Genomic DNA, 22183 nt, shown 5'->3' with positions numbered 1-22183 from the left:
GTCTCGGGAGACTGCCCAAGAGCGGGCTGAAATAATTCGGAATTTCGGACGGGACCGGCGACGGTGCGGTGGAGGGGGCGGGGTCGGGTGATTCTCAGGCTAGAGCTTCAAAGTGGTGTCACTATAAGCGTCACCGGCAGGACCCCGCCCCTTTGAAGTCCCTGCTTAGTTTTCTTTTCATAGTCATTCAGTTTGCTTCGGAGCTCCGCACAGTTCACTTCGATTGAATTGTAATCATAATGTTTGTCTTTCGCTCGTTCGGTGAATGCAGCGACCTGCTCTCTGGGCTCTGTACTGGCTCAATGCTGCTGGTTCTGCAGCGCGTCGTGGGCTTTTGCGCTTCTTTCCCAACCGATCAGTCTCTTCACTCGCCTCTTCATCTGCCCACTGTTGATGAAACTGACCTCACGGTCTTATCTCCAAATTACATATTCCCGGTTCTCACTCACCCTCAGGAATTCTCTGGATTTCAGCCTATTCTTAATAACCTTACAATGGCGGCATTTCTGTCTTCTGCTTTCATTAATTTTTATAAAACTGAGACGATGGTTAGACGGGGTTCTTTTTTTCAATCTTTTTCCGAAAAATATATATTCCATTTGTATGTACTACGATCAGCTTTTATTTTTCTTCAGCTTTATTAATTGTCTACATATTAATCTGTTGATGTTTTGTAACATTATACAGCTGTAGAAGATCATGTACCAATGAAAAGATTCTAAAAATGAAAATGATTTATTCAGGTGGGAGCTCTTAGTACGTTTCACAGATTTGGTTATTGTTTTAATTGGATCGTATTTTTAACTACTTTTATTACGTTTACCGCGATCTCGTAATGTTAATAGCTTGCAACCGAAGTTTAAATAACTTGTCCTGCAACCCAGAGATTCCTCGCGGGTTTCCACGTGTTCTGCCCCATCACATGTACGTGTGAGATCTATAGTGAGATCCATCGGCCAGGAAGGTGGAGTTGCAGCAGTCCCTGGAGAGCGCAGGGCATGCCGGGTCCCAGACCTGATGGTCATCCACTGCAAGCAAGGATGACCGCAGTTTCGGACAACTGATCGTATCACTGGACTCGGACCTCAGACAACCACCAGTACTATCCAATTGTGCTCTGGACCCACAGCTTGTCGAGTTATTTATTTAAGCATAGGGCCGGGCGGCCCTTCGAGCTGCGCTGCCCAATCGCGGGACAACTTACAGCGACCAATTGACCCACCAACCGGTGGGAGGAAAGCGGCGCAGCCGCCGGGGAACGTACGTACTCCTTGCAGTTAGCGGTAGGAGTTGAAGCCGCGTTGGTTGTGTAGTAAAGAAGCTGTGAAAACCACGGATGCTCACAGGTTATTTCAAATGAGGAAGGCAATTATTACCGCCCGTATAGTTTAGGCGGGGAAATATTCCACACTATCTGTGATTCTTTCAAGTCCTTAAATTTTCACAGTCTCCCTTACTGGACCATGCCAAAGTGCATTCCAATGGCATATGATGCTTTTAATCCAAGGCTCTTTCTAATTTTTTGTAATTTTTTAAAATTGAGTTTCATCATCAAGCAAACATTTCCATAAGATGCATTTCACACATTGTACATATATATCATATAATCATATATGTCACAGATCTCCACAAAGTATTTATCTGAGGTTTACACTCATAGAAACGAGTGGAAATAAAAAACATGCAAAAGGAAAAAACAGAAAACTATGTACAAGTAAGGAGTAATCTTTTTTGTACAATATATTCATTACTGTGTGAGAATAAAATGAGGCATTATGTAGTTAAACTACTTTTCCCAGTATAAATCAAATTGTTCCAGCTTATGATTAACAGATGCTGTTATCTTCTACATTTTGTAAATGTCCATTGTAATTTCCATTCATGTATTTAAAGCTGGGCTCTCCTGTGATAACCATTTCCTAGTAAGAGTCTTCTTACCAGCCACCAACAGTATATTCATTAAATATTTATCTCTTTTCAACTATTCTTGAGGTATATACCCAAAATATATGCTCTTACTCTCTAAGGGTATTTCACATTTAAAGATGTCTTGTAGGGCATTGTGTATCCCCCTCCGATAGTCTTTGATAACAGGGCTGTCCCAAAAAATATGATACTGATTTGCATTTTGATTTCCACAATTTCTATAGCAAACAGGGAGGTTACTATCATAATGGGATTACACATTATTAAGTTTTTCCATCCGAACTCCCTCCATTTCTGTGAACTGGTACACTTCCATTTATATCTCCATGTTATTGTCCATTCATCATCAGATATAATTATCCCTCCTTCCTTCTCCCATTTTGTTTTAATGTATGAAGTAGAATGTGTGTTAACATTTGACAAACCCTTATACATACTTGAAATGATTCTACTACCGTTATCTGAATTATATGCTCTTCTAAGTAGCTCTATCAAGCATGTACAAGCCTTGGTTACATTTTTAAACTTCCTATTAACATATTGTCGCATCTGTAAATACCGATAAAAACCTTGTTTTCTAATAAATCTTTCTCTTTAAGCATTTCAAAACTGAACAGTGTTCCTTCTTTCATTATGTTGCAAAGAACTGTTATTCCTTTATCTGACCAGTCCTTAAATCCAGCATCCAGTTTATTTGGCGTAAAATCCGAGTCATACGCACACCATTTAAGAATTACAATATCTCCATCTAGATTATATTCTTTTATAGTAGTTTTCCATATTTTAAGATTCAATTTCACCCATAGGTTTTCAATAGTATTTATATACTTCTGCAGGTTGTTATCAGACAAAATTGCTTGTATGGGGATGGCAGTACTCGCTCCTCAATCTTTTTGCATTGAGCGTCACATGACGGGTTGCACCAACATATTACAGCTCTCAACTGTGCTGCAAAATAATAATCTCTAAGAGAAGGTAGGCTCCATCCCACCTTTTCCGTTGCTAATTGCAAAGTTTTGAGACGAACCCGAGGCTTTTTGCCCTGCCAGATAGCATTCATTGAATTGATTTTAATTACTCTCTATTGGTGGGGTCTGAAAGAGATATAACAGTCTGGGCAGTATATTCATTTTAATAGACTCAGTTCTTGAACTGAGACTGCAAAAAGGAATCAGGTTCAATCAAGCCATTTCTTCCTTATTTTTTATATAAAGGCTGATAATTGCATTCTGATAATTTTGCCAAATCTTTTGGCGAAATGATGCCAAAGTATTTGAAAGACTCTGTTTGCCATGCCCAGGGATATCTACTTTCAATTTCTCTTGCTGGGCTATAGTAATATGAAAGTAATTAGGTTTTATCTATGTTGATCTTGTATCTTGATAATTGACCATATTGTACAAAGGACTGCAACAATTAGGTAAAGAGCATGTTGGTTGCCCTAGATAGATCAAAATGTCATCCGTGTAACAAGCCAATTTATGCTCTGTCCCTTTAATAGTAATTCCCCGATATCTTCATTTTGTCTGATGTATTGAGCTAATGGTTCCAGATATAACGCGAAGAGTAGCGGTGACGATGCACAACCCTGTCTCGTGCTGTTTTCTAGGGTAAGACTATTTGATAAATATCCATTGATTTTAATCCTAGCAGTAGGGTTATCATGGAGTGTCTGTATAGTTTTAACAATTGTGTCTTGGAAAACAAATCTATGTAAAACTCTGTAAAGAAAATTCTAATTAACCGAATCAAATGCTTTTCAGCGTCCACGCTTATCACTATTGCTTCGATTTTTTTTGTATGTCATCCATAAAATGAAGTGTCCTTCGTATACTGTCTTGTGTTTGACGTTGTCGGATAAAGCTTGTCTGATCGTCACGTATCAGTATGGTTAGAAACTCCTCTAATCGTTTGGCCATGATGGAGGTAAATAATCTGTAATCCGCATTAAAGTAGATATTGGACTAAATGACCTGCATTCCATTTTATTCTTGCCTTTTTTCGGTATAGCTGAGATTATCGCTTCCTTCCAACTGGGTGGCATTTGTGCCTTTTTTATAGCCCAGTTCAGTGTGGGGAGTAAAACAGGAATTAACTCATTTTTAAATCCGTTGTACCACTCTGCCGTATACCCATCTGATCCTGGCGACTGGCTTAACTTAAGCCTACTAATTGCAGTTTTTAAATTCAACTTCAGTTCTGTCAGCCGTCATCGTTCTATTTTGTTCTTCGCTTAAAGTGGGTAACTCTATAGAATTCAGGAAGGTGTCCATTTGGGTTATGCTTCCCTCTGGAACTCTGGAATATAGCGGTTTGTAATACCCTTCAAAAGCTTCTTGAATTTCACTTAGCTTTTTTTAAACATTTTTGTTCTTGGATCTCTAATTCTATGAATTGTATTTTCTGCTATCTTTTTTTTTCAGTTTCCACGCCAGTAGACTTAGATCGAATTTCATGTATTGTCTGTTTCAGAAACATTATTCTTTTCTTGATTTCTTGCACAGCCAAACTATTAATTTCATTCCTATTTTTAAAGAATTTCCACTAATGTATCCTGTGCCAAATTCAATCTGTGCTTTTTCTCTAATTCCTTCAGCCTATTTTGTAATTCCTCCGATGTTTTATTCCTTATTTTTTTCTCTTATATGGGGATATCGCTGTAATTTTCCGTCTTAAGACAGCCTTTAGAATATCCCATCAATTTAGAGGTGTAACCTCTCCATTATCATTGAACTCTAAGTAGAGACCAATTTCTCTTTTAATTTGTTTCTCAAAGTACGGATCATTGAGTAGACTTGAATTTAGTTTCTAAATAGCATTCTTTGGTTGTAGGTCAAAATCAACAGATAAATATATAGGTGCATTGTCACTTACATCTATTGTTCAAATTACACAGGTGATTATTTTGTCTTTATCTTTTCCAAATGTTATGAAAATCTATTCTGGTATATACAGAATAAGGAGCAGAATAATGAATGTAATCCCTTCTGACGGGGAAAAGGTCCCTCCATATATCAAATAAACCAACATCCTCAAAAAGTGTATTAACTTTTAGACCCGGCCCTAAATTCTAAGATCTCTCCCGCATGCGCAATCACTCGCAGCATGTCGAGAAAGGCGGCTGAGAAAATGAGACCACCGCCGAGAGATTTAATCGTCTCGCAACACTCTCCAAAACAACCTTCCCGGCATTCTCCAATGCCCCCAAAGTCGGGTTCTTTATAAATTTGTCTATTTCCATCTCTTCTGGTTTCCCGTCTGGTTACCTACGCAACCAGAACAGATAATGGACATATACCCCGAATCACTGGCTCCCTATTTGTTAAATAAATCCCGGACGAGCCCCCAATTTGTTACGTGCCCCTTAACTGGGTGTCTAACCAGCAGAGAAGGAAGTATCCGTTGGAATCTGCTGGTACTATTTTCAAATAGTGTTTATTAGTAAGATACACAAATCAATATCAATAATGCAAATATATTGATAATACACGTTAGCAAAACTAAACCTAAAAGTGTGGGTATAATAATAATCAATAATAAACAAGCTCTGTCAATGTCTAGTGGATAATGAATTGTCAAATGTCAATATAAGGTTCAGTTCAGTTCACACATGCTGAGGTAGATGTTGGTCGTTGTGTTGTAATTGTTGGAGAGAGAGAGAGAGCAAGATGTAACAACTACAGGCAGGCAAACCTTCCTTTACGTTCTTGATCCGTCGATGTGTTGTGGCCATTCAGGTATCACCCCTCTGTCCTTCAGCTAGATCGTTCTCCTGTGGTGGACTCGTCACTCTGGCATGAGTGGACACACACACAAGCCCCCACCGGCCCTGCTATAAAGCTGTGGGTTAAACTGACCGATCCTTTGTTCGGTCTCCGATGCCCCACACCTTCATGTGGATTCCAACACTCAAGCAGCGCTCAATAGTTTTTCTCCTGGTGTGCCTGAGGGGTGTCTCCCCAGAACTCACTTTTATCCTTACTCACGTGGTCTCAGTTGTCCATCAATTTTGAATGACTGTGTCCATCAAACCAGCCCACTGCGGCAGTCCACTGAGGAATTTTAATGAACAGGATGGTACAAGGTGAACAACACTCTCAGAACCCATAAGTTTTTCAGAAGTCATAATATGGTAGATCAACAAGTTCACTCCCCTGCTTTATCTCTCTTATCTGTAGCAGATGTTCCAATTTTAGCATGTTTTCTCTTACATCTCTCTCTCTCTCATTAGCAGGATAGCAACAGTAACGGTTTGTGATTCTCCAAGGGGGGGGGGTCATGGGCAACTCTGCACCCTTCTGCCCATCAGAGCTGTTCATTCTTCGTAACTCTGGCGTCCACATCTGACATAGGGAGTGTGTTTATAATCCATCTGCACCGAGTATAGGACGGGTATATTCCAGTATGACGAAATGACAAGATTGGCAGCGTCAGAGAACCTAAAATATCGTGAGAAGTGATGAATTTAGTCAATCAGGAAAAGGAAAAGTATGTAAAGCTCAGGAAGGTCAAATCAAACAGAGCCGTCGAGAATGTGTGTGAGGTCCTTAATGAGTAACTCACATCAGTATTTACCAAGGAGAAAGACAAGGAGGATAGGGAGATCAGTGCGGAGAGTACAAGTATACACAGGCATTTTGAAGTAAGGGAGGAGACAGTGTTGGGTCTCTTAGAGCGCATTAAGGCGTATACGTCTCCAGGCCCTGATGGGATATACCCCAAGTTACAAAGAGTGGCAAGTGAAGAGATTGCTGGGCCCTTGAGCAATATACTTGTGACCAGCCTAGCCACAAGCAAACTCCGGGAGAACTGGCTAGTACCTCATCTTGATCCGTCATTCAAGACGTGATACAGGGAATAATCCTGATGAACATTGAAACTGCCGAGAGACAGTCGGCTATGAACCAAGTGCTGATAAATGTGACCAGTGTAGACAGTGAGTGGATGGTCAGAACAGTTAAGGACAGCCAAAGGCTGTTCCCGTGCTGTGTGATCCACCGCTCCGAACACGCTGAATTAAAGATGGTGGCACCACAAGGCATTGATTTCAAAACTCCACATCCCATTCCAATTTGAAATAAACCAGACTGAACTGAATCCCTTTGTCACCACTGCGAATATCTGTTTCTGTCAAGGTAATACACAGTTCGGACACTTCAGCTAAACAACTGTCAATTGATGAAGTTCCTGTGTCTACTTCGATTAATGTTGCTTCCTTACAGCAAAACTAACCCTCTCGCTGGGTCAGAATCAGTGATTAAACCTGTCCCAAACACTATGATTTCACCTGCACATTACTTGCAAATTGTAACTTGAACCATTTTACTGAGGGTCTGATGGAGACACAACCCCTGCCCTCAACACATGAGATCACATCTACCCTGCTTCTGTCATTTCCAATTCCCTCAGATGGTTTTCCGATTCACCCTGAAGGTTATGGTACATTCAACTCGTTCTCAGAGCTGACAAACCATGTCTTCCCGCTGCCTCTTCCACCTCTTTCCTCCACCTCCAGGGAAGCTGCATTTCCGTAAGACCATAAGACCTCCTTCCAATCAGGCACTGATTCATCAATGCTGGAACCTTTCCTGTGATACCATGGGCTCCTGGCTTGTTCAGCAGCCTCAAGTGTGGCAACTTGTCACAGGCCTTTCGAAAACCCAAGTACACAACATCAACGTAGTCACCTCTCTCTGTCCTGCTTGTTCTTTCTTCAAATAAAAATAGCCGAACATCCTGCTACTAATTCAATAAGCCAGCAACAACCTCCGACAAATAAGAGACCCCGTGAATTTAATGTTTCGAGTTTTTCCATCGTTCACTGATTGATGTATGTGCAAAGTAAATGCGATGTCAGGCAAATTCAGCAGCGGGAAATGGTCTCAAATGCAAATGATGGCGCTGCGATCCTGCAATTTGCTTCCAGTAAGTGAAAAATACACTGAAGGAGAAGGGCATCCATATCTTGCTGTCGACTTTGACCCGTAGTTATCTCTGGGAGATAGCAATCTCGCCACAGTCTCTCCCCATTGCTCATTACCCGAAGTTTACAACTGCGGGCAACTGTTAAAGATGGATTTTAAATTGGCCAACTTAAAATCAGTGCAAGCCCAGGCTAAGGGGGCACAATTAAATCTGTAGAAAGGGAATGTCCGCTGATCAAAAGAGAACATTATTCCAAATGCATAATATTCCATCAAAGTGAAGAGCGCCCTTGCTTCTGCTCACTCTGTGCAATAAACCCACAGCGATCTTTGCCCTGAGCTGTCGCTGGAGTTTATAATCTGACAATAAACTGGTCCCAAGGTGAACAATAACTCAAAGCGACGGCACCAGCCGAACGGAACCAGGATGCGGGTTATGATTCCTCTCTGGAGGTGGTAAAATGTCGCGCACTGAAGTATTAATTCTAGTTCGGACCACAAGTTTGAAAGACTCATTCAAGCAAGGTGAGCCTTTGTATGGTTTAACACAAGCGTTGTGGAACAAGGTGTAGCGGTACATGCTGAATAGACTGAAGTTCTGGTTTATGAGCGTGTTATCAACTGAACTTTGCTCAGGGTGTGTTCACTTACTGTTAGTGACATAAAATTCAGATACTCGGATTCACTGAAACCAGACCCAGGAGTCCAGCAGCAGGTAGGAACAGGGACTGTATTCGGGAATGTTAAGGTGTTTTATTAATCCTACTTGTAACGGCAGTACTTCTAATATTTCTACCATATCGATATTACCACTGAAATCGCGCGGCTTTACGGATCTGCGATCTCGATTATTCTGCATGTGTTTTTTCAGCGAAGACGAGGTAGATCTGACGGTAATATTTATATTAACAAATAATGTGATAATTCTTACTGGCCGTAGACCAAAATAGCAAATACTACACTCAGTGGGCGCTTTACCATGTACCTCCTGTACCTAATAATGTGGCCACTGAGTGCATGTCCTGGAGCATCTGCTGCTGTCACCCGTTCTCTTCAATGCTGACCTCTACTCTGTGTTCTCTGGAACACGATAAAGACGGGGAGTTGATTGCATTCGCTGTCATTTAGATGAAGGTGAGGAGATTTCATCCGCTGGTGGTTACATAAATGATTTAAGCTTATGCTGGAGACGTCGAACATCACCTGGATTCCGAACAGGAATGTGGGGAACATGTTTGCTGCTGTAAGGGGAAACTGTTTCTTTTCCCACTGAGGTGGAACTAGTGTCACTTTTCCTCAAAGGAAAAGAGAAGAAGAGTTTTCTGTCAATGTGGTTAATTCGGCAGCTCACAGATCCTTGACAGGCAACGGAGTGAAGTGTTGCAGCCGGTCGCAGGGATGTGTCACTGAGATCATGGTCCAGCTGTGATCATAGAGAATGGCGGAACAGGACTGAGGGGACGAATGTCCTGTTACTATTTCAATAGACCCGTAGCACATTCTGACAAATAAGAGACCCGGTGTATTTAACATTTGATGTTTTTCCTTCGATCTCAGACGAGGAACGGTAGATGTATTTGTAAAATAAGTGCAATGCCTGCCAAGTTGGCCAGCGGGATATGATCATAATTTCATATGATTCTACTTTGCCATGGTAACTTGTTTCCAGTAAGCGAGCAATAAACTGAAGGGGAATGGCATTCATATCTCGCTGTTGACTTTGACCGGTTGTTATCTCTGGGAGATGGTTATCTCGGTACAGTTGCTCCACAATCGGCCCATTATTGTAATGGACCAACTGCGGACTTCTGTTAAAAATGGTTCTTTCTGAACAGGCTGACCTTCAAGTCCGCTCCAGGCAGCTGGGGCAGACTTAGGGAATGCCCAGTGTTCAAAAGGAAAAATATATATATAAATGACTCCAAGTGCATAATATTTTACAATCTCCCTTCCTTCTGCTCTCTCTGTGCAATAAAACCACAGCGATCTTTGTCCTGAGCTGTACCTGGAGTTTATAATCCGGCAATAAACTGGTCCCAAGGTGAACAATAAATCAAAGGGACGACACCAACAGACCGAACCAGGATACGGGTAGTGCTCCCTCCCTAGAGCAGATCAAATTTTCGAGAGGAAAGTAATCATTGCATCGGGCAGTGAAGTCGCACTTTTGGCTCGAACCACATGTCAGAAACGCGTTTTTGCGTTTTTCACGGCAAGCGTTGTGGAGCGAGGTGCGGTGTTACATGCTGAATAGACTGAAGCTCAGGTTTATGAGCGTGTTATCAACTGAACATTGCTCAGGGTGTGTTCACTTACTGTTCGAGCCAATAAAATTCAGATGCTCGGATTCACTGAAACCAGACTCAGGAGTCCAGCTCCAGGTAAGAACAGGGACTGTACTGGGCTGTGTTATGGTGTTTCAATAAGCCCACTTGTCACGGCAAGTATTTTTAGTTTATCTACCGTATCAATACTATCAGTTGCTGTTCCAGGGGAAGCTGAAACAGCTGAAGATAGATGAGGTTATTTTTATGAGGTGGAACTGTTTTCAAAGGAAATGAGAAGCAGGGTTTGGTGTTGTCAATGTTTTAAATTCCGCAGGGCACAGATTCTGGACAGGCAAGGGAGTGAAGTGTTACAGGCCGTCGCAGGGACGTGTCTCTGAGTTCTTAGTCCAGCTGTGATCATAGAGAATGGCGGAACAGGATGAGGGAGTGAATGTCCTGTTAATAATTCCACACCCTATGTGGTGTAACTTGTGTGTGTTTGGAATTCTCTTCCTCAAAGAAAACGAGAAGCAGGGATTATTTTCAGTGAGTTTAATTCCGCAGCGGAGAGATTCTTGACAGGCAAGGGAGAGAGATGTTGCAGACTGTCGCAGGGATGAGTCGCTGAGATCACAGTCCCCTGTGTTCATAGAGAATGACGGAACAGGACTGAGGAGGCGAATGTCCTTTTACTAATTCAACATACCAGCAGCACACTCTGACAGAGAAGAAACGCAGTGAAATTAGTGTTTTTACCCATCGTTCTCTGATGAGGAACGGTACAAGTTTTTGTAAAATAAATGCGATGCTGGTGGGTGTATTTGTGAAATAAACGGGTTGTCAGGCAAGTTCGCCAGCGGGATATGATGATAATTTCATATGATTGCTATTCTGATGTGGCAACTTGTTTCCAGTAAGTGAGCAATAAGCTGAAGGAGAAGGGCGTCCATATCTCGCTGTTGACTTTGACCGGTAGTTATCTCTGGGAGATGGTTATCTCGGGACAGCTGCTCTCCAGTTGGTCCATTACTGCAATGGTCCAACTGCGGACAACTGTTAAAGATGGCTCGTTATAAACGGGGTGACCTTGAAGTCTGCTCCAGGCAGAGGGGGCACAGTTAAATCTGGAGCAAAGTAATGCCTCCTGTTCAAAAGAGAACATTATTCCAAATACGTAATATTCCATCAGAGTTGAGAGCGCCCTTCCTTCTGCTGTCTCTGTGCAATAAACCAACAGCGATCTTTGCCCTGAGCTGTCGCTGGAGTTTATAATCTGACAATAAACTGGCCCTAACTGGTACAATAAATTAAAGTGACGACGCCACCTCAACCGGACCAGGATGCGGGTTGTGATTCCTCTCCAGAGCAGATCAAGTGTTCTGGAGAGAGAAAATTATTGCACCGCTTGCACTGTAGTATTAATTCTGGTTCCGGCCACTTGTAAGAGTGACTTGTTCATGGAAATTAAGCTTTTATGTGGTTTAGCACAAGCGTTGTGGAACAAGGTGTGACGTTACATGCTGAATAGACTGAAGTTCTGGTTTATGAGCGCGTTATCAACTGAACATTGCTCAGGGAGTGTTCACTTACCGTTAGGGACATAAAATTCAGATGTTCAGACCTGGAGTCCAACACCAGGTAAGGACAGGGTCATAGGGGAAATGCTATTGTGCTTTATTACGCCCACTGGTCGCCCTAGTAATGCTATTGTTTCTATCAGTTCAATATTGTCCTGAGGATTGCGTGGATTAACGAATATGTGTGCTTTATTCTGTTTGTATGTTTTTTTTTAAACAAATACTTTATATATCTGGCAGTGATATTTAGGATAGAAATTCCTATAATAAATCTCACTGACAGTTGATAAAAGTATGGAAGTCTACACTCAATGGGCACGTTGTTATGTACTCCTGTTCCTAATGATGTGACACAGAGTGAATGCTCGGGGTTTACTGCGGCTGCACCCCGTCCACATTCTATGTTTGGTGCTCAGTGAGGCTGTCTTGCACTCCGCTGTTGGAGTTCATGGTTATTTGAGTTCTTGCCGCTTTCCTGTCGGATTTAATCAGTCTGCCCAATCTCACTGAGTTCTCCCATTAACGGGGCCTTTAGAACCGCTGTTCACTGGATTTCCTTTGGTTTGATTCCGGACCATTCTCAGTAAACCGAGAGATTTATACTTGAGAATCCAAGCTGCTGATCAGTTTCCGTAACACTCATACCACCCGGTCTGGCACCAGCGATCATTCCCCGGTCAACGTCACTTACATCACATTTATTTCCTCTTCAGATGTTTGGCCTGAATAACAACTGAACCCGTTGACCATATCTGCATGTGTTTGTGCTTTGACTTGCAAGCAGATGATGAACAGATCCATATTAATGAGCTGGTATAGAGTTGTACCTAACAAAGAAGCCATTTAGTGCATTTCCCATTTAGGCAAACCTTCACCCATCTCGAATATGAACACGGATGAGGTCTGGGCCTGATTGTTGATTATTTGCATGCTTGCAACAATAGGCTGTCTCTGGCAAAGCAGTGGACGAAACACTGTTGTAAGGTACGGATAATCTGGAGAGAGAGACCCGTCACTGTTCCCTCCAATCTGCGCTTCTGCATAACCAAAATGCTCCCACGAACGGAGCCTTTGTTGCAGCGCAGATGGAAGTAAACACTGTCGTATAAATGTTTATGAAACTTGAACGTTTTTCTTTGTTGCGCTGCATTTTTATCCTGTCCTTTAATTAGTAATTAAAATTAAAAGAATTGTTTTTCTCTTGTCTGTCTTCATCCTAAAATATTCATAGATGCATTTTACAAAAGAGGACACATCAACGATGTTGCGCTTTTTTCAGGCTGTGTGAAAATTCCCGGCTCAGAGCAATGGTTGATCCACGCAGCGGCAAAAATAGTCATTAGAGGGAACATTGGGGACGAAGCACGTTGCATTCTATGCATATTAATCACGATTGAATATGGTACATTATCGTGCTTCCTGTTATAAAGGAGATGTTATAAGTCAATAGAGTGGACAAAAAAATTTCACTGGGAACCTGTCTGGTATTCAGGAAATAGTAATGAATAACGCAAGAAAAATTAATAATAATTTCGCCTTGTCCGTGGGAGCGTACAGTGAGGCAATGATGCTCAGGTGCTTAACAATATAGAACTAATTCTGAGCAGCGAATAACTAGACGGTCCATTTACTATAAATTCAAGAGCTTTTCGTTTTCGTTTCTCTAAAGATTCACTATTAATGCCCCGGTAATCACTTTTCCTACCTTTTCATAACACTGTGTGTAGTACCTCCCCCATTATAGGTATGAGCAAGTATGAGATCTTGGCCAAATTGCGCAATTAGGTGTTCAGCATATCACGCATCATCCTGGATAAAGTTCTGATATCAGTTCTGATACTGGGTCTTCCACAGTGTCTTGTTCCACAGATGCAATCTGATGTACCGAGTTTCCAGCAGTTTATAAGAGGACGTAGGAATATGGCATTGGGGCGAAAAAGAAAATCAACCATGATTGAATGATGGAGGAGACTCGATGGACTGAATCACTTCATTCTGCTCTGATATCTTATCATGACTGAATGATGAGTCCTTAATATCCCGTATCAGGATTTGTGACGTGTGAGGGACAGTTACAAATTTGTTCCATGAGATTATTTTATTTGTCTTCAGCGTTTAAATATCAGAGAGATTCGCTTTTGAAAAAATTGAGCAGAAATATTTTTTTCTCCTTTGTATTGTTAATGTGCTTCATTCTCTGGTTAAAGTTAGACCTGCGGTGAGAGATTTAGTGGAAAAAAGCCCACAGCTGGAAAGAAGCTACGACTGAGAACGAGTGAACAGCGACAAGCGAACCAGCCCGAGGACTGAGAGTACCAACTGAAGAGAACCCTCTGACTCAGAGTTTCCATTGATTCAGTCAGGAGAAAGTTTGGTGAGTCTCATTCACTCGAACACTGGTCCTGTAAACATTACAGACCTGTACAAAGGAAGGTACGAAATAGGTGGAATGCCTCGGTCAGAACAAGTTGCAATCACTCCAGGTCTGGTAATGTGCTTTCAGAAGCCCAGCTCTTTACAGTCACTCACATTCTCTGAGTGTTTACTCATTTGAAGGGACTGCATCATCTGAAGTAGCTTTTGGTTAGTTCTGATGTTTCCTTGTAACGTTATAATCATCTTAAAATGCGTTGACAATTTCCTCCCTTTATAAGAAGCACCAAGTGTGTCATGTTGCAGTGATTGCAGAAATGTGGAATTACCATGAACTGCGGCAACATGTCCTTGATCCCATTGGCTATTGCAATCTGCAGTGATATACTTACCCTCGAATATATCGACGCGTCGGCCTCTGCTGTGAACAGACCATTTATAAAGGAAAATATCCCAACACTGCATTTTATTCAATCCTAACTAGCACATGGCAACCCATAATTTACATTGACATACCTTGGCCTCATCAAGTACTTTTCTGCTAATTACATTGTCAGAACCTGTGAAGGTGACATTAAGCAGAGGTGGAAATTCAAAGTTATGCTCCCATGGATGTTGTGCAAGGGCCTTCAGCAAAGCATTTGACAAGGTGTCACATGGCAGCTTGGTCTCGATGATCAGGTCCCATGCTGTCCGGAGAGAGCAAATTGGATGTATTCAAAATTAGCTTCAAGGTAGCAAGCAAAGAGTGCTGGTTGAAGATTTCTCCTCGCAATGGAGGCGAGTAATTAGAGGTGTGCGGTGGGGCTACAAATTGGGACCTTTGATATTCGTTATTTTGTAGCAATGATTTGGATGCGGTTGCACAAGGATTACTTGACTGGTAAGTTCGCAGAATGCACAACATTAGTAGTTGCTGTTCACAGAGAAGATTATCGTAGCATCTCGGGGATCTAAATGGACAGGGGCTGGTAAAGAGATTGCAAACCCAATCTGATCAGCGGCGGATTCATGCAGATGTTGGGGATCATGTGGATGAAACAGCCAGAGGAAGTGGATGAGGCAGGTGCAGTTCCATAATTCAAAAAGCAGTTGGGGTGTGTAGATGGAGTGAAGAGGCCAGAAGGGAGATGGCCCCATCACAGGAAATTGTGACCATCTCAGTGGGCACTGTGGTTGGCATTGTCTCGTTGGGCTGAACACTCTGAATTTGCATTTTATTGCTCTGTGACTCTGTCAGTAGATGCGCCAGGTATCAGTGAACAGGTATGGTGTGGAAGTGGTTACTAACAGGGAATGTTTGGTCCCCATGCCAAATGCTACAGGGGATGGAAATACTGTCATATTTGCAAAGTAGTCGTGCTCTCTGACTCACTGTCTGCTTGTTGTGAAATTTAGAGCCTCACCAGCAGGTGGAGCTGTCCTGCAGAGCGACCAAAGTGTAAACAAGACGACGACAATCAACAATCGTCAGTCAGAATCAGAATGGACAAAGGTATGATCACAGGGGTCTTTGAATTAAACTTTTATCGCGTTTGTACACAATAGTTCAGATGAAAGAACTGACAGAGGTGTTAACAGTGCATAGAAGAGTTTCATCCAGCAGTGTAATTTATCCCACTGATAAAGCGGCCTTGAGTACTTGATCAACCCAACAGTTCCAGCGCAGGGACCTGACACCAGTAATGGTCGAATCACTCCGCTCATCATACAAAGCTTCAGCTGAGTGAAAGGAGCAGGGACTCCTGAACCAGGTGGTCGTGAGTGAAACAGAGACAGGAATGTGACAGTGATCTTGTGGTTTATGTCCATGTTCAGGGTCAGGGTCCATTTCACCTCCAGACAGGCCCTAATATGTAAGACATCCTTAATTTTCACATAAAATTCAGAAGCAGATGATAGGAGCATTTCCGGGATTTCAGAGATTCTATGATAACACAGCATTTCAGGTTTTGGAAGGAAAGCTACCAACTCCGCCTTGGTTTTCCTTGCCTGCTACGCAAAGGAGGAGGGGTGTCACCGAAATCTGTTTTCTGTAGCGGAGCGGAGATCATTGCCGGTACTGGGAACGGCTGAGGATCAGGAGGCAGCTCATTGTAGATACATTTGTGATCTGCTTCGGAGTTTTAACACCCCAGTGAATGTCTGGGCTGTGGAGAAATGGTGAACCTGAGTTTCTAAATATTTCCCTCTTGATATAATCTTCTACCTGAATTTAAATTCCCAGGATCTTGGCTGGAAAACCCGGCATAACCAATGACCAGATGTCTGTGTCCCCTGTAGACATTGTGATTGTGCTCAAATCTGAGATTCCAGCTGGAATAAAAACGATGCTCCAGCCTGGAAACGGGTCCTTCGGCCCATATAATTCGTGCTGATGTAAATGTCCCATTTTCCTGCAGTTTTCCCAAAGTTCCCTCGTAAACTTCTTCTCCCCTTTTTCCTGCCCACATGCTCTCAATTTTGTAATTTTATTTGTGTTTGCGGCATGTAATTTATACCCATCAGCCACCACGTGAAAAAATGCCCCTTTGGTCCCTTTTAAATCTCTGCCCTCGAGTCTCAGACTCCCCTACCCGGGGAAAAAGACTGTGACCATCTATCCTATCTGCACACCTGATTACTGTGAGTGTGTGTGTGTGTGTGTGTGTGTGTGTGTGTGTGTGTGTGTGTGTGTGTGTCTGTGTAAGGTTTCCCTTCAAGCTCCTGAGCTCCAGGGCAAGCTGTCCCAGCCCAACCATATAACACAAAAAACAACACCCTAGCCCAGTACCGTAGTGTTCATTCTTCACTTCACACTTTCCAGCTTCATCACCTCCATCCTATAGATTAGCAACTGCAACTACACACAAAGGTCTAGAACCAAGACTTTGCCAGTGACATGCATAGTTGTTACATGATGATCAGCAGGTGGGGGAGAAGATGGCACCCAGGGGAGAGGTCAGCATAGATCGCAAGGGAATGGTCAGCCTGCGACACAGGGGACCGGACGACGTGCGTCTCAAGGGAATGGTCAGTCGGTGACCAAGGGGACTGGAGAAAGCAACTCCAGTCCCCTGGTCCAGTCTCCAGCCCGTCGTGTGACAAAGCAACTGGAGAATGTGTGATCCAGCAGACTGGACCATGTGTAATACCGTTGCTGGTCTTTGTGTGACACAGACTACCGGACAGTTAGTGACCGAGGGAGATTTTAGCTTGTGGAAGATAATCACAGTGATATTTCCCAGTATCACCGGACACCGGTGCATTATGATCCCGTGGTCATCCGTGCGTTCAGCTGCTGTGATTGGTATTACTGTGCCTATCCTGCTATTTTACTGGGACTAAATGTGTCCGGTCACCGGCTTATCGGGATGGTCACCTGACAGGATGTACGGTTCACATTAACCAGCACAGTTCCACTCCAAATCTGGTCAGCCAGAGTCTCGGCTCCTTTGCAATCTGAATCAGTTTTGCTCAGATCTAAATCACACTTGTATAACCTGCAATTCATCACTTATTTCATGTGGAAAATTGAAACTAGTATGGAACGTATTGAAGAGGATTTTACCAGGCGGATCATCGAGGGAAGATGATCGGGACACGGGATGCAAGGTACCAAAGCAGGGACAGATTGAGAGCGGTGTCCCAATGGAATCCGGTCCGGCCGCAGAGAAGGAGGAGAAAATTCAGCCCAGAGACAGTGACGTCAGAGACACTGATCCGGACCCTGGAACCGGCACAAGTGAGGCGACTGTCTGTCAGCTCGGAAGCTCATTGAACACAGGACTGCCAAGTCCCAAAGAAGGATCGGGTGAGTGAAATATGAGGGTGACGTGCTCACAGAATGCGGCAGGGTGGAGTGTAAACAGGGTGGAGCCCTGTTGGAGGGTTGGTCAGAGGAGAGGGAAAATGTGTGGGTGTGGTACATGTGGTGCACTGAGCAGCCGTTACCCCACTACAGGAAATGTACTACCTGCTCTGAGGATTTCCAGGATGTGAATTGGAGGAAATGCAGCTATCCAGATGAGGAGAGTGTTTCCGGGATGCGTATCGGGGAAATGTATTCGCCGGGATGGAGAGAGTATCTCTGGGAAGCAAATATTACCAACAATCCCAACATTTATGCCCATCCAAACTTAAATAGGTGAATGGGTCGGATGGGGGATGGACTGGTTTATATTAAATGTGGTCCTTCTATTACGTAATGCCTAGAACATTGTTGGGTAGGCTTTAAGGCAAGTGTTAGATTCAAGTCAAGTCAAGTCACTTTTATATTGCCATTTCAACCATAACTGCTGATACAGTACATAGTAAAAATGAGTCGTTTTTCAGGACCATGGTGTTACATGACACATTACACAAACTAGACTGAACTACGTGAAAAACAACACAGAGGAAAAGAAAAAAAAAAACACACAACAACTACACTAAACTACACACCTATCTAGGACTGCATAAAGTGCACAAAACAGTGCAGACATTACAATAAATAATATACATGACAATAGGGCAATAAGGTGTCATGCCAGGCTCTGGGTATTGTGGATTCTGATAGCTTGGGGGAAGAAACTGTTACGTAGTCTGGCCGTGAGATCCCGAATGCTTCGGTGCATTTTCCCAGATGGCAGGAGAGAGAAGAGATTATATGAGGACTGCATGGATCCTTCATAATCCTGCTGGCTTTACGGCTGCAGCGTGTTGTGTAAATGTCCGTAATGGTGAGAAAGGAGACCCCGATGGTCTTCTCAGCTAACCTCACTATACGCTGCAGGGTCTTGCGATCTGAGATGGTGCAATTTCCGAACCAGGCAGTGGTGCAGCTACTCAGGATGCTCTCAATACAACCCCTGTAGAATGTGATGAGGATGGGGGGGGGGGGGGGGGAGATGGACTTTCCTCAGCCTTTGCAGAAAGTAGAGACGCTGCTAGGCTTTCTTTGCTATGGAGCTGATGTTGAGGGACCAGGTGAGATTCTCCGCTAGATGAACAACAAGAAAATAGTTGCTCTTAACAATCTCTACCGAGGAGCCGCCGATGTTCAGCGGGGATTGGTCACTCCGTGCCCTCCTGAAGTCAACAACCATTTCTTTTGTTTTGTTCACATTAAGAGACAGGTTGTTGGCTCTGCACCAGTCCGTTAGCTGCTGCACCTCCTCTCTGTAAGCTGACTCATCGTTCTTGCTGATGAGACCCACCACAGTCGTGTCATCGGCGAACTTGATGATGTGGATCGAGCTGTGTGTTGCAGCAAAGTCATGGGTCAGCAGAGTGAACAGCAGTGGTTTGTGCATACAGTCGTAGGGGGACTCCGTGCTCAGTGTAATGGTGTTGGAGATGGAGAATTAATCCAGTTTTGTATCTGTAGGCAGGTTCAAGAAACTTTTTTTTGTTGAGTTGGGTGAGAGTGGTGGAGACGAGGGATATCTGAGTTCAAGCCTACATTTTCCTTTTTATATTCACAGAGCCAGAGTTTACAATCTCCGACCTCCTGGCAGAGGGGGAGGAATATCGACTGTACCAACTGACAAAGTTCTACAGGGACAGACTCAAACAAGCAATTGAAGAAAAGGTTGAGAGACTGGGTTGGATGTTGACAAAGGAGGGACATTTCAGTAGAGAAGAAAATGAGGTGAGAGCAGTTCGTGTATTGTCACTGATCTGCTGGTATCAGAGGGAATAGTGATCAACATTAATCTCCTGCATGTTTTAGGAGATCAACTTGGGAATGGAGACTTTGATCTCTGACTTGTCTCTCGCAGATCTGGTTTCAGTTTTTAAGGTGGGGAGCACTGGGAACTGCAGGTTTAGCATCACCTTTTCCTGTATCACCTGCTGTATTTATCAGTGTGAAGTAAGAGCAGTGGCTGCATATCTGGAATTCCAAAAGGCATTCGGTCTGAAACTAATTTCAAATCTTGGCTGAACCGTCGGGTAGCTTCACCTCATCTCATTAATCCAGGATGAGTATTAAACTGTCAACTGGGCCAACCGGCTTCACTGCGGTACCTGAGGGAGGGAAACCAGCTAACCACAGCTTGTCTTGGTTCCGTGAGATCCCAAACAATGTGTGGCTGACTTGTCATAGTCACAGCAAAGTACAGTACAGAAACAGGCCTTTTGGCCCATCTATTCCATGCCAGACTACAGAATCTACTTATTCCCGTTGACCTGCACCGGGCCATGGCGCTCTATACGCTCATTACGCAAGCATCTATTCAGAATTCTCTTCAGCACTTGCACTACTTGCCCTGCTAGCGAGTTTTGCACTCTCACCACCCTCTGAGTAAACCGGTTTCACCTTTGTACCCTTTGAACTTCTCACCTTTCACCCTTTAGTGATAACCTCTTGTTGTAGTACCTCTTTACCTCAGTACAAAATGCCTGCTTGCATTTATCCTACCTATATCCCAATGTAATTGTGTACACTTCTATCAAATCTCCACTCAGTCTTTCATGTTCCAATGAATAAAGTCCTAATCAGTTCACTCTTTTCTAATAATTTAGGTCTTCCAGTCCAGGTAAGATCCTTGTAATTTTTTTTCTGTACACTTTCAAACTTATTTCCATCTTTCCTGCAGGTCGATGTGCAGAACTGCACATAATATCCAAATTAGGCCTCTCCAACGTCTTATACAACATCATATCGTACACGATATTTTCATTTACCAAGGTTAATGCGCTAAGAATCTTTCTTTCAGAACCCATCAACATTTTCCGTCACTCTCAATGACTTATGGACTTGTATTCCCAGATCACTTTGTTCTACCGGTCTCTCTGTGTAAGATCTACCCAGATTTGCCCATCCGAAGTGCAACATCTTGCACCTGTCTGCATTAAATTGCAACGTCTCCTTTTAAGTCCATTCTCCAGTTGGTCCAGATCTCACTGCAAGCTCGTGTAATCTTCTTCTTTGTCCACTGCACCTTCCCAATGTTGGAGTCATCAGCAAATTTGCTGATGCTGTTAACCGTAATTTCATCCAGATCATTGATATAGATGACAAACAACAACAGGCACAGCACCGATCCCTGTGACACTGCACGAGATACAGGCGCCAAACAGAAATGCAACAGTCTATCGTGTTACTCCGGATTCTTTCCAAAAAGTTAGTGTCTCATCCAGTTTACTACTTTATCTTGAATGCTAAGCAACTGAATCTTCTAGACTGACCTCCTATACGGGACCTTGTAAAATACCGTGCTGAAGTCCATGTAGACAATATCCACAACCTTACCTTCATCAACTTTCCTGGTAACTTTCGCGAAATACTCCGAGATTGATTAGATGTGAAAGATCACGCACAAAGCTGATATCTCATGACCACAAACATCAATTTTTTGATCTAAAAGGGCAGAAGAAAGCACAAAACATAAAATAAATCTAGTGACTAGCTGATATCTCATGATCCCAAAAAATCAGCAGGTTGTCCTGAAAAGGAAGAAGATCAATAGAATTTCCTGAAAGGGAAGGGGCAAACAAACAAAAATCTGCTAACTTGCTGAATATCTGACTAATGAGAGACAGGGACACACCATTTCAGGTCACTCTCCTTGGAGCTCACAAACAGTGATTGTCTTGTCCTAGATATGACCTATTCAGCCATGAGTGGTATTAGAAAATCAAGTGTGTTACACCAGTGAGTAACTCTGTTCTCGTTGGGATTCATTGGCACTGTCTGTAATGAATCACACAGGCATTATCCAAAGGCAAGAGGTAATCTGTAACTATGTTGCTCATCTATAAATTCATCATCTGTAGACGTCTGCTTTACTGGTGAAATTTTATTGTGAAATTTCTTTCACAACTGTAACTCCTCAGACCCGGTAGCAGTGAAACTGAGGGATTATTTCGCAGTGCAGTGGACTATCAGGGAATAATGCTGATTTGTTCCTTAATTGTTGTCCATTATTCGTGTTATGAAAAAGCTTTCCAATTCCCTTCTGGTAACTGTTCTAGGAGATCAATCATTCAGATCCAGGACATAGAACATAGAATAATACAGCACAGTACAGGCCCTTCAGCCCACAATGTTGTGCCGACCCTTAAACGCTGCCTGACCCTTAAACGCTGTCTCTCTTATTTCTCAGAGTGATGTCCTAAGTCCATCCATATTCAGTTACCTTAATTCCATCAT

The 22183-nt window shown here is 43.0% G+C and overlaps 1 protein-coding gene across 2 annotated transcripts in view; it reads left to right on the top strand.

Moving 5' to 3' along the window:
- The first annotated feature begins 7565 nt into the window (after positions 1-7565).
- The window catches only part of LOC132386844 (NACHT, LRR and PYD domains-containing protein 3-like), a 39942-nt gene continuing 25324 nt past the window's right edge, over positions 7566-22183 (top strand). The window contains exons 1-4 of one of the 2 annotated variants that reach the window (XM_059959187.1): positions 7566-14068; positions 15466-15562; positions 17591-17860; positions 19512-19678. In XM_059959187.1, coding sequence (XP_059815170.1) covers positions 15553-15562; positions 17591-17860; positions 19512-19678 — 447 coding nt within the window. In that variant the 5' untranslated portion in view covers positions 7566-14068; positions 15466-15552. The remainder of the gene's footprint in view (positions 14069-15465; positions 15563-17590; positions 17861-19511; positions 19679-22183) is intronic. The other variant, XM_059959188.1, reaches the window with a different exon arrangement.

The sequence above is a fragment of the Hypanus sabinus genome, unplaced genomic scaffold (assembly GCF_030144855.1).
Source record: "Hypanus sabinus isolate sHypSab1 unplaced genomic scaffold, sHypSab1.hap1 scaffold_1341, whole genome shotgun sequence".
Lineage (NCBI taxonomy): Eukaryota > Metazoa > Chordata > Chondrichthyes > Myliobatiformes > Dasyatidae > Hypanus > Hypanus sabinus.
The sequence above is the reverse complement of the archived record's forward strand: the minus strand, read 5'-3'. Positions and strand labels throughout refer to the sequence as shown.